General features: G+C 36.0%; 2 protein-coding genes across 2 annotated transcripts; one reads left to right on the top strand and one right to left on the bottom strand.

Moving 5' to 3' along the window:
* The first annotated feature begins 499 nt into the window (after nucleotides 1-499).
* LOC107809756 (kirola-like) lies at nucleotides 500-2,074 on the top strand. Its single transcript, XM_016634430.2, has 2 exons — nucleotides 500-825; nucleotides 1,589-2,074. The coding sequence occupies exons 1-2, from the start codon at nucleotides 639-641 to the stop codon at nucleotides 1,867-1,869; spliced, it is 468 nt and encodes a 155-aa protein (XP_016489916.1). The 5' UTR covers nucleotides 500-638; the 3' UTR covers nucleotides 1,870-2,074.
* A 1,202-nt stretch (nucleotides 2,075-3,276) lies between these two features.
* On the bottom strand, nucleotides 3,277-11,173 carry LOC107809757 (putative xyloglucan glycosyltransferase 6). Its single transcript, XM_016634431.2, has 5 exons — nucleotides 10,237-11,173; nucleotides 9,002-9,310; nucleotides 7,864-8,154; nucleotides 7,664-7,777; nucleotides 3,277-4,323 (listed from the first exon to the last, which is right to left on the bottom strand). The coding sequence occupies exons 1-5, from the start codon at nucleotides 10,933-10,935 to the stop codon at nucleotides 3,685-3,687; spliced, it is 2,052 nt and encodes a 683-aa protein (XP_016489917.1). The 5' UTR covers nucleotides 10,936-11,173; the 3' UTR covers nucleotides 3,277-3,684.
* Nucleotides 11,174-11,515: the final 342 nt, after the last annotated feature.

Raw genomic sequence — 11,515 nt, 5'->3', positions numbered from 1 at the left:
GGTTTATGTCCAAAACGTAATATGGCCTAACATGTACAGGATTACACATGGGCTAACATGTATTTTTAAACAGTAGCCAAAAAGCAATAATAGGTTTATACTTGGGTTAAGGTACACTATTCCAGTTGTGTCCTTTCACTTTGTGTTATCAAGTATAATATTCTAAGAATATTTCTATAAATCAACATTGTATTCATGTTTTTATAATAAATATAAATATAGATAAATATAGATAGATTACACTAACAAAACAAACAAACAAACAAAAAAACTCTGTTTACTTTCCTGTGTCTGAGAAGACGCGTAAGCTTTGATTTGCAGCGATCATATGCAATAGACTCATAATAAAAGAATACTTGACGCAATTTGATCAACAATAGAATTAAACGAAAAATATTTTCTAATAAAATAATTCAAATGTCATAGCCATCAATATCCGATTGTTTATATCAAGAAACCACATCTCAATAAATCTAAATTATATTATAAACAAATTGGAGAAAATTTCTAATCGATGCTGGCAGAGAATTATAGAAGTTGATGAAAATCGATACCCAGAACGCAACTATATAAAGACTTTCCTTTCTTGTGCTTTATCCATCAAAATTTCCCATAGTGCTATATTATCTACACTAGACATGGGTTTGAAAGGAAAGTTGATTTCACAAATAGAGATCAAAGGTTGTGGGGATCTCTTTCATGAAATGTTTAGGCACAAACCACACCATCTTCCCAATGTGACTCCACATAAAATTCAAGCTGTCGATTTGCATCAAGGAGATTGGGGTACTGTAGGCTCCATCGTTAACTGGAATTATACTATCGGTAACATTTTCTAATCACTTATTTTTATTTTTATAAAGTAAGTTTTCAATTTTGATTAGCTTTTCTCCTGATATACCATTGTCCTTATGTCTATAAAATAAAGTAATATTCTCTAGGTTCATATAAACTACATCACTTCTTAGTATTGTATACATTCTTTTTAATTTACACTTCACTAACCGAGATTCTAGGATTCTAAGTATGCAGAGAGAGAGAGAGAGAGAGAGACAAATATGTGAGATATTATTCGCCATCTAAGCATACAAAAGAAACGATAATTTTACTTCTTTTTGGGCCTTTAATAGAGATTTATGGGTACTCCGTTAAAAAAAGCCTTGGGTTTATTTTGAAAGTATGCTCTTAGCAATCGTCAGGTTCTTAAGATATCATCAGGATTTCTTGGTAAAATTCCTGGTGATCACCATAAAATACTGATGGTGATCATCAGGATATTGTCATAAATTCTTACCGATCACCAGAATTTTTCGCCATTATGGCTGTAAATTTTGGTAATCGTCAGGACTTCTGGTGCTTTACGTTAACATATTTGGCCAAGTCATGGTGATTGCCATAACATGCCTTTGGTGATCGATTTGTGCAAACCTGACTGAATTTTCAGCCACAATGGCTAAAAGTTTTTCTTAATAGGATCAAAATATAAAGGATGGTCCTAAATATATACATCAAGCGTAATTTCCTCTTTAATTATTTATGGCCTCGACTATGTTCATATATAAGTTTCTTTTTCTGGCACAAAAAATAGAGGGGCAAGAGAAGGTAGTGAAAGTGGTTGTTGAAGCCATAGAGGAGGAGAAAAGGCTAGTGACATTCAAGGCATTTGAAGGTCATATAATAGAGCAATACAAGGCCTTCAAAGCAACAGTTCATATTGAGAATGAAGGAGAAAACAACTTGGTCTTATGGACTATTGAGTACGAGAAGCAGAATGATGACGTTTCAGAACCCTTCTCTTATTTGGAATTTGCCACTAATCTCACCAAAGATGTTGATGCCCACCATGTCAACCAGCAGGTTGACGTATAATTAATTTTCTTTAATTTCTGGTGAATAAGGGGAGTTCAACAATTTAAGTGGTTGTGCTTGTTGATGTTTGTGTTTCTCATAAAGATGTTTGATTTGTTGTGTTTCTTGTTAAGATATTTCCTTCGTTCTGTCTTTGAGAAATAATTATTGTATATGTATCTTTTTATGAGGAAGGAATTATATTCGTATGATTTGATTTTGTGAATTGATTAACTCTGAATCTTCATCCTCGTCAATTTTGATTAGACTTTACGTGATTTACAAGTATAATTAATAACGTCGATTAACAATAAATTATCGATGATATTCCCATGGCGACAAAACTATCAGAATACAGCTTGTTGAAAAAAAACATTCGACAGGAAAAAGGTGTCTGTCAGAAGTTTCCAATGGATTTTTCGAAGGAGTTTTGTGTAAGATTGAGTTTGTGAGTTTTTGAATATTTCTTCAGTCACATGCTGGTAACATTCCCCAACAAATATTCGTTAATTTTGTTCCGTCAAAATATTGTTACGATTTTTAGAGATTTCGAAAGGCACTTCTGCCAAAAATTATACGGTTTTCGACGACCAGGCCCAGCCATCAAAAATCTCATTTCTAAAAATCATTGTTAATATTTCCAACAGCCATAAAAAATGCACTGGAATGCAAAGCTCACTTTATGGCTACTCCGAACATAAACCAAAGACAACCCAGCCTCCAAATATCACTAAAAACCACCATCATAAAACCACAAATAACCGGTAAATCACAAATTACAAACGAACAATCATAAAATGGAATTTAGTGCAAATGTTCAAACATCAAAACAATAAAATGCTTAAGTAATAGCATTAGTCAATTCATCAATACATTAACACTAGACCAAAACTAGTACATTGTCACCAATAAGGTGAAAAGAATTCAAGCTTGCATGGTTAAAACATGCCTAATTGTAGCGAGATATGCTTCAGCCATCGATGACAATCTAGATCAACTTTATACCCAGATAATTGTTTAGGTTCAAGTAAGTTTCTTTTCTTCCTTGGATTGCTCGGGAGCTAATTGTATTACTAAAGTAACATACAAGCATTGGGACACAAGAATTGCTACATGACCATTGAAGAAGTGAGAGAAAGAGAGAGAGGTGCTCTTTTTCCTTGAACCTGTGAGGTTAGTAAGCGTGGTAGTGGATTCTCTGGGGAATTTTAATGGATGATCATCTATAAGTGCACACATTTGCTGCTGCAAGTTACTGATTTTTATCTGGTTTGTTTTTGGGGCTGCGATAATGAAAACCTATTTTTCGGGTTCCAAGAAAAGCAAGTTCACGTGAAATCCTTTTCGTGACCAAATAAAGGCCTTTTGTTGAACAAATTTCATGTGAATGAATCAGTATGAACCAAGCTGGTAAATAAGAGTGTATGGTGGGTGTAACTGGTGTTTTCTCCCAAATTTAACTATATATAATTGTACAAAACTTGTCAATGGCAAAATAAAGAATCTTAAACTAGATGAACAAACAAAAAATAGACTACGCGATGGTTACACTACTATTACAGGCAAGCTTATATTAAATTACATCAAACTAAGAGGTAGGCAGATGACAACTCCTACCAGTATTGATTTCAATCTCCACTTGGCATCAATTGAATAAATATGGCCGCCAAATAGTGGTATTATGAAGCTTTCTTTTAACTCGTGTAAGTTGACTGCATAAATGTAGCAATAGGGAGCCAGGTACCACAATCACATGTACAAGCAGTACGGTCTGCCCTTCTGAGACGATTTTCCACAATTGAATTCATGGCCGGATATCTTGAAATATTCTTATGATCAACTCACCTGTTCGCCAATCAAATCAAGACCGACAACAAGGAAAGTAAACCCTTGAAACAATAGGAAATAGAAGTGAATGCCTTGAGCAGATAACAAGCTTCTGACAGAGGCCGTTAATAATATCAATGCAAGAGCAAGCTCCTTTCTATATAAACGGTTTCTCTTCCTCTTTCCCTTTTTCTTGGTCATCTCTAATTTGGTAAGCTCAGCAAGGCCTGATTCTGACGAGGACCTTGAGACAGTACTCTTCTCCACCAAAGGTTCAGATTCATTTTCCACCATTGAAACTAAATCAGCTTCTGATGATCTTCCCAACTTTTTCGTAACAATCCACTCGTAAGAACTTCCTAACTGGAAAAGCCCTGATATCATGGCATTGAATTTGGTCACAGACATTGTGTTTTCAAATAAAAGGTAGGGTACAATAAAAGGGAATGACTGTGGAGCTGGAAGAATATTGAGGATGGACATAAGTCCAGGCACATAGCAGACGACCCAAGCTGGTAACTGAGCTTCTGGGAGGAACATGGTGAGTGGGAGAATGATACAAAAGAGAGTAAATGAATAAAATGGTAGGATGAGCTTCCGCAAGAGGAAAAAAAGGAATATTAGATTGGCTTTCTTGAACCAACTAACCTGAAATGACAGCCATATACAATAATCACCACTTGAAAAGATATAAATGATCTTTAAACTTGTAAAAGAAATAAATTGTGTATCTATAAAGCATTTAAGGATTCATTTAAATATTCAAATTGAAATGATACAGTGAGGAAATGATAACTTGATTAGAAGGAAGGCCACATAATTTACTTGTTACGAGATAATCAGAAGGGGGTAACTAGAATATTTTCCCTTCGGCATAAAAACGTTATGATAACCTTTCTTCAGGTCAGAGTAACTTTAACAACCATGACCACACAATTTTTCCCCAAAAGTAACTGATGTAAGAGTCCTCAAAATCGGAAGCAGGAGCCTAGGGTACGGAAATATATGGAAGAAAGGGGGTGGCTGGAAGAGTACGAATTTGAGGAAATAAAAGAAAAGTATGTGGTCTTACAGCTCAAGTGGTAGATATGCCCAAAGCGAAGATGTCAGAGGGAATACAACCCGGAAAGTTCCTCTGTTCTTTCCTATTGGCCTTTAAGCAAGCACATAGAGGAAATAAAATGTCCGGATTTTTGAAGAGCTTGCCCTACCAAAGTACAAAGAAAAGAAGCCAACACTTGAAAAACGACAGGAACTACCCATTTGCAGGTATTCCAAAATTTTCTGCAACACTCAGCCAAAAAATATCATATTTGCTCATCAAGTCTGATGTGGAAGGAGGGGATACCAAAAAGAAGGAAGGAGGGGTTACCAAAAAGAAGGAAGGAGGGAGGACAGACATAGAGAAAGCATGCCCATTATCCATGCATATACTTTTATGGTGATAAGATGAAGCTTAGCAAAGAAGCGACAATAAACTTGGGCAATTTCAGGTCAATAATAAGATGAATGACATAAGGACTACCCATGCGAAAATAGTAAGAACCTTTCCACTGTTTTCTTTTTTCTTTAGACCAGCGGTGGGTTCGGAAAATAAATGAGGATGGATTTGGCATTTAACAGAGAGTGTGGATATAAGTTCATTTGCTTTTCTCTTCTCAAGTATTTAGGTTTACTATGCTCGTGGTTGAAAAACAAATTCATGTAAACTAATGTTAAATGAGCGAACTTGGGCCTTTCGGACTTAACATAACCACAAGATGAGTGGCATATAAATAAGGATGTTGAAATGGATGTGTAATTATAAGATTAAACAGAATTAGAAAGAGAAAAGACATAAGTTGCCCATCAAACTTGTCCGAAAAAATCATTTACAGGGCTTAACTTTACGGGCGACCTATGTCCCCCTTATTTTTGTTTGAGGTGAATTTAATACCACCCTAAATGGTGACGTGGCAAAGGCAGTAGTTTCACTCTCCCAAACTCGCGTGTAAGAGGGGAAAAGATTAAAATTAGATACATATTTTTACTGTGTCCGTCCCTTTTTCTTTTATACTACTTCTTTCTTATTTTATTCTCTTTTTTGTTTTCTCTCTCTACCTTTTCTTCTTCTCTTTACCATCATTTCTCTTTTCCCACCCAAGACACCACCGTATCTCCGCCATACACCATTGTATCTGCCACCATCCCCTCTTCCTTTTTTTCTTTTTTCTTCTTTTTCTCTTCTACTTTTTCTTTACCCGAGTAGAAGTACTCTCCACCACCTTTCAGCAATAGCAGTACAACCTGTACTTCCCACACCCATATATAGCCATATTGATTCCATTCACCAACTTCTCCTAGCTACAAAAATCCTTTGTTTATGATTTATTTATTGTAATATTTCGTTGAACAAAATTAAATAAATGGTTTAGTCTGGCCTCTTGAAAAGATTGTTGTGTTTTTTTTCTTAAAAGAGTAATAGTGCAGATGCTGAAATCATTAGCTAACTTTATGTTTGCTTGTACCATGATTCTTGTATTTCACTTTATTTGAGTTGAATTCCAGATGATACATATTAGTTTACTTGGCGTCAAGTTATGAGCTTGAGATTTTTGTAAAATATTTCCAACTAAAGGGTCTTTTGAAAGAGGGAAGAGCATAGAATGGCCTAAGGATCAATAGCTCACTTTGAAGCCATTGATAATTACAGTTTATTGAAATTTGAAAGTGCTTTTCTGTTTGAACATAAATTTTGCCGAAGCTTGAGGGTTTTTAATTGGTTGAAAAGTTGGGTTTTCCGGCATCAATTTTCCGACGACGAGTTTTTCCCCTACTTTTTAAAGCTGAAAATGATGGATCTTCCATGGTGGTGTAGGTGGTTGAAGATGATATGAAAAAAGATTTGAAAAAGTAACGAAATAAGTGAAAATAAAATAAAATAAAGCAGCTTTTGACACGTGGCGCGTGTGTAATACACAGCCCACCACAAGACTGATTATGTGTTATCAAGGGGGTATTAAATTCACCTAAAACAAAAATAAGGGGGACATAGGTCGCCCGTAAAGTTAAGGTGTGTAAATGATTTTTTTCAGACAAGTTTGATGGGCAACTTATGTCTTTTCTCAATTAGAAATCAGCACATTTGACAGAGGGTGCAACATACATAATTACATTAAGGATAAAATGAAATAAGGTCGTCTGAAATAGTTTGATCATGTCCTACGTCAAAACTATGATGACGATGCTAAAGGGGACTGCTGGAGGAAAATCATCTCGAAAGAAATGTTTTTAAAAGCGAAAATCACAAAAAACAGCAAGGACATGAGGTTTTTAGCAAAAAGAAAGATGCAAAGCACACATTTCTTGAAAGTGAAGTGAAATTTTTTGATAACATTGCTCAAAAGAATTACACTCTCAATAGCAATTCCGGATGATATAACTAAATGTTCCTCAAGAAATCAATAAGATGAGCAGAAAACAGCAGAAGCAAATGATCCATTTTAAAGATATCAACCATCGGCTTAATTGTTGATAATCCGATGTTTGCCAAGAGTTTTTGTAATCTGGTTAGAGACTAAGAATGTCATTGTAGATATAAATAATACACTTAAATAACCTCTAGATTTAGAAATCTTTTAATTTGACTAAAAAGACAAACTATTTAACTAATGGACTGCAATGGACCTTAATAGAGCAAATGGAAATAGAGGATTCACTCATAATGGATCAGAATTTATAGTTCTAGAAAAAGAACCAACTTATGACCCAATGGATCAGAGTTTAATGTTCTAGAAAAAGAACCAAGTTATGACCCCTGCGATGACCAAGTTTGTTTTCCCTTTTTAATTTACTGGCCATATTAAATATTGAATAACTTTCCGACTAATCTTCAAGTTAGTCATAGATACTGTGAGACGTGACCAAAAAAAAGAAAAAGAAAAAAGATTGCTACTGTGTGACCAAAATCTGTAAGAATATTTGCTTATGATAAATAAACCATACGAACCTTTGAACGCAATATGTCGGAAAAACACAGGCGAAAAAGTTGCATTGGACCAGAATGCCACCGGTGTTGCTGCTTCTTATATGCCTCGTAAGACTCCGGCAGTTCACACAGGCACTAGACAAAAAGAGAGCTAAATTTTCTAAACCTGTCTAACCGTTATCGGACAAAGACATTAATTCACAATTTAGAAAATTGCAAACCTTAACGTCGTTCAAATAGATAAACTTCCATCCACAAAGGTGAGCACGGACAGCAATATCCATATCTTCAACTGTTGTTCTCTCTAACCAGCCTCCGCATTCTTCAAGGGCCTTGATTCTCCATACACCAGCAGTGCCATTGAAGCCAAAGAAGTTGATGAACCATCCATTGACTTGTTGCTCAACCTCAAAATGAAATGCAAGATTTATGTTCTGCAATCTTGTAAGTAAATTCCCGTCCTTGTTCACAAAAGACCACCTTGTTTGGACAAGAGCGATGTCATCATGTCCCTTCAAGAATGCAAGCAGATAAAAGTTATAGATACAATTGGAACAATGCCCCAAAGTGGACTATGGCAGCCAATTAATGAAGCATACAGCATACTGCAATTAAAAGGAGGGAAGCTCAATATAACACTAGTACGGTAGTACCCAAGAGATAGAAAACAATTTTTATACAAGCCTGATTTTTCTCTCAGGATAAAGATAACTTGAAATCTTGAATGCACTTAATAAAGCATAAGCATTTAGCAAATTACTCGTAGCAAGATCCTAAAAAGAAATAATTTGACGATAACAATCAAGCTTGCTCAGATCGTGCCAATTTTTTATCTACTAAGATAAAGTATTCCAGCCAGCATTAAAACACATGCACATTAGATGAAGGAAATAACAATTCAGCACCAATTGTTCTCAGTATAGCCCAAAAAAAGAAAAAAGAAAAAAGACGAATCAGAAAACTCCACAATCGGTAGTTTCTAGAAGGAAACTTAAGAAGAGATATTTTGATAATGCTCAAGAGAACATTTGTACAAAAACACGGACTAGTAATTTTTGCATATAAAGATTAGCAAACTCCTTGTTGTGTATTATGAAATTTTTACTTAGTTCTCTCTATGAAATTCCAATTCCTTCTAAATCTTCTCTAAGAATCTAGAGTTCCTCGTTTTTTTTAGATAGAAAAATCTTGAGTTCCTCGTGTTAGTGACAGATCCCATTTTTCATTAAGAAATAGCATGGTAAACTCCAAGGTAACACCAACTAGTAGAGACAGGCCGATTGTAAGAAGATTTCATTTCATATAACAATCTTTGGTGCCTGCATGAACCACCCAGATAGATCTTGGAAAAGCAATCACCTTGAAGTAGGGAACAGTTTTCTTAAGAAAATCTGGTGCTGGCTGGAAATCTGCATCAAATATTGCTACAAATTCATAATCTTTAACGTAGTCACAACTCATCGCAGATTTGAGATTTCCTGCCTTATAGCCTGTGCGTATAAGACGATGACGATATACAATGTGCACACCCTTGTGTTGCCACTTTTGTACTTCAGCCTTGATAAGTCCCTGAACACCCAAGTCATCCGAGTCATCTAAAATTTGTACGAGCATTCTTTCCTTAGGCCAGTCCTGGACACATACTGCTGCAATCGATTGTTGGTACACCTGAACAGTACCACAGTGAAGGAATTGACAATTCAGTCAAACAGTAACTCAGCAAAAATAATCAACTTACCTATTTAGGATAAAAGTGGCTTGTCATGAGGACATACCTAAATTAACATCACGAATAAAAACATTTTAAAAGCTCAGCAGATAATAAGTGTATAGTTTCTGTCACGAGCACAGCGTGGTGACAATTGTGGGGGTTGACCCAAGATACTATTCTTAGAAATTGTTTGCCCGTGTGCAGACTCGTTCTTAAATCTACATTCAGGGTCAGGTAGGACTACTCGGTTTAATCAGCTATTCACCTTATATCTAAATCCAACTAAGTACTGTTGTCAAAAAGTCTCCGGCTTAGTAAAGTCATCATCTCAAAAGTATCCAAATTTTCATGATTGTTAATAGTCAAAAGTTCTCTATTCTACAAAAATAGGAAATTAAACCCATGAAAGGTTTTACATTCGAAACATCACTAGAAACTGCAAAATTAATAAAGATTGCATATAATCATTCCTACTTCTACAGGCGAGACTAGCTCGACACTTGGCCTAGAAATGAATAAACAAAGTAAGGAAGCAAATTCATTAAACATGTACTCCCTCCGTTTCATTTTATTTGCCTAAGTTTGACTAGGCATAAAATTAAGAATATAAACAAAACTTTTGAATCTTGTGATCTTAACCTAAAGGTGTGTATAATGTATCAAAAGTATCCTTTGATGTGGTCTTAAATGTGCCATGTCATTTCTATATGCAGTGTCATTAAGGGTAAAATGAGAATGTTAGAATTAAATACTAACTACATATAGAAAGAGGCATACATTTTTAAACTAACTAAAAAGAAAAGTAACATATTTAAATTGAAATAAAGGGAGTAATTGCCAATAGACTTTAGCAGTGAGAACTTGAAAACATACATGGTCTTACCTCCCTCTCATTGCACATTGGTATCTGAAGCAACACCATGGGATAATCCTCTGCATTCAGATTGTCCACATCAGCAGAGTACTCAATCTCCGCCAAAGGTTTCAAACGTCGGAACTTGATCCAAAAACAACCAAGTACAAGAACCACTCGATCTACCGACTGTATAAGGAACAAAACAATGCACATATTGGTCAAGCTCTGTAATGGCGGCGCCAAATAGTTAGCCCTAATGTCTAACCAATTGGCATACACGTACTCCACTAAGTCCACCACTTCCGCCGACGCCGATTCCACAGTCGGAGGACTGAAATGCCATCCTCTGAAGTAAGCAACCAGCTCAAACACTAACAATATAACTGAAACTGTTAAAAACACCTTAATTACGCGATAGAGCTTAGAATCCGATCGATGAGGCGCCGAATTGGATGTAACGATTCGGCGATTGGCGGTGCGAACGATTGAAATGAAGCCGTTCGTGAGGAATGCGATTGAATTAGCAATTTGCTGAAACTTGAGAAGGTAAATCCAGGAAAGTTGACGAGCACTGCGAGTACGTTCCTTCTTATCAACGGTAGGGCTACGGATCTCAACTGTCAAAAAGCTAGGGTTTTCGGAGGAAGAAGAGAGGAGATCCTCATTGCCACTGGCTCTTTGCTTGTTCCACCATTCCTGAAACTCATGATTGGGCGGCCGAGACATATATGGATAATGCGAGTGAATCAATGGTCGCCGTTGATATTGTCTACTTTCAGATCTCGATTTTGTGCCGGCTATGGAACATGGAGATAGTGTGTAGTGTGTGAGAGTGCCTGGTGTGATCCGGAGAATAGGGAAGAAATGCCGGGAAGGCAATGAAGCTAAATTTAGTTAAGTCCAGAAGCTCAGACTCTCTAATGGTTGAGTTCGATGTGTGCTTGGGCAAATTTTGAAGCACACCATGTGCGACAATATTCGAGGATCCCACGCGCGCATAACATCCTATTCTCACGTGCGCTATGGCTTTATTCTCTCTTTTTTTCTTTTCCTTGTCTAATATTTCCTATTGTTTTTGTAGAATTGTAGTATAGTGGATTTGTGATTACTAGATGATGATGAGATAGAAATAGAAGGATCTTTATTATGACTGATTTTTTTTCATCATTAAGGAGGAACTTGTTTCCTTATAAACCTAGTTTCAAAAGGTTAATTGACCCTTGAAATTGAAACGGGTTAGGGAAATGCTATCGTAAAAACTAAAATTTCATTACGCCAAAAATTATAGAGGTGCGATAGCGCATAA

This window comes from Nicotiana tabacum, chromosome 19 (assembly GCF_000715075.1).
Source record: "Nicotiana tabacum cultivar K326 chromosome 19, ASM71507v2, whole genome shotgun sequence".
In the NCBI taxonomy this organism is placed as follows: Eukaryota; Viridiplantae; Streptophyta; class Magnoliopsida; order Solanales; family Solanaceae; genus Nicotiana; species Nicotiana tabacum.
This window is presented reverse-complemented; position numbering and strand designations above follow the sequence as displayed.

Excerpts from the sequence above, each read along its gene's own strand:
- LOC107809756 (XM_016634430.2), top strand. The coding sequence starts at position 639 with ATGGGTTTGAAAGGAAAGTTGATTTCACAAATAGAGATCAAAGGTTGT. Across the intron at positions 826-1,588 it reads TAACTGGAATTATACTATCG|AGGGGCAAGAGAAGGTAGTG; the intron begins GTAACATTTTCT and ends CACAAAAAATAG.
- LOC107809757 (XM_016634431.2), bottom strand. The coding sequence starts at position 10,935 with ATGTCTCGGCCGCCCAATCATGAGTTTCAGGAATGGTGGAACAAGCAA. Across the intron at positions 9,311-10,236 it reads CAATGTGCAATGAGAGGGAG|GTGTACCAACAATCGATTGC; the intron begins GTAAGACCATGT and ends GGTACTGTTCAG. Across the intron at positions 8,155-9,001 it reads AAACTGTTCCCTACTTCAAG|GGACATGATGACATCGCTCT; the intron begins GTGATTGCTTTT and ends GCATTCTTGAAG.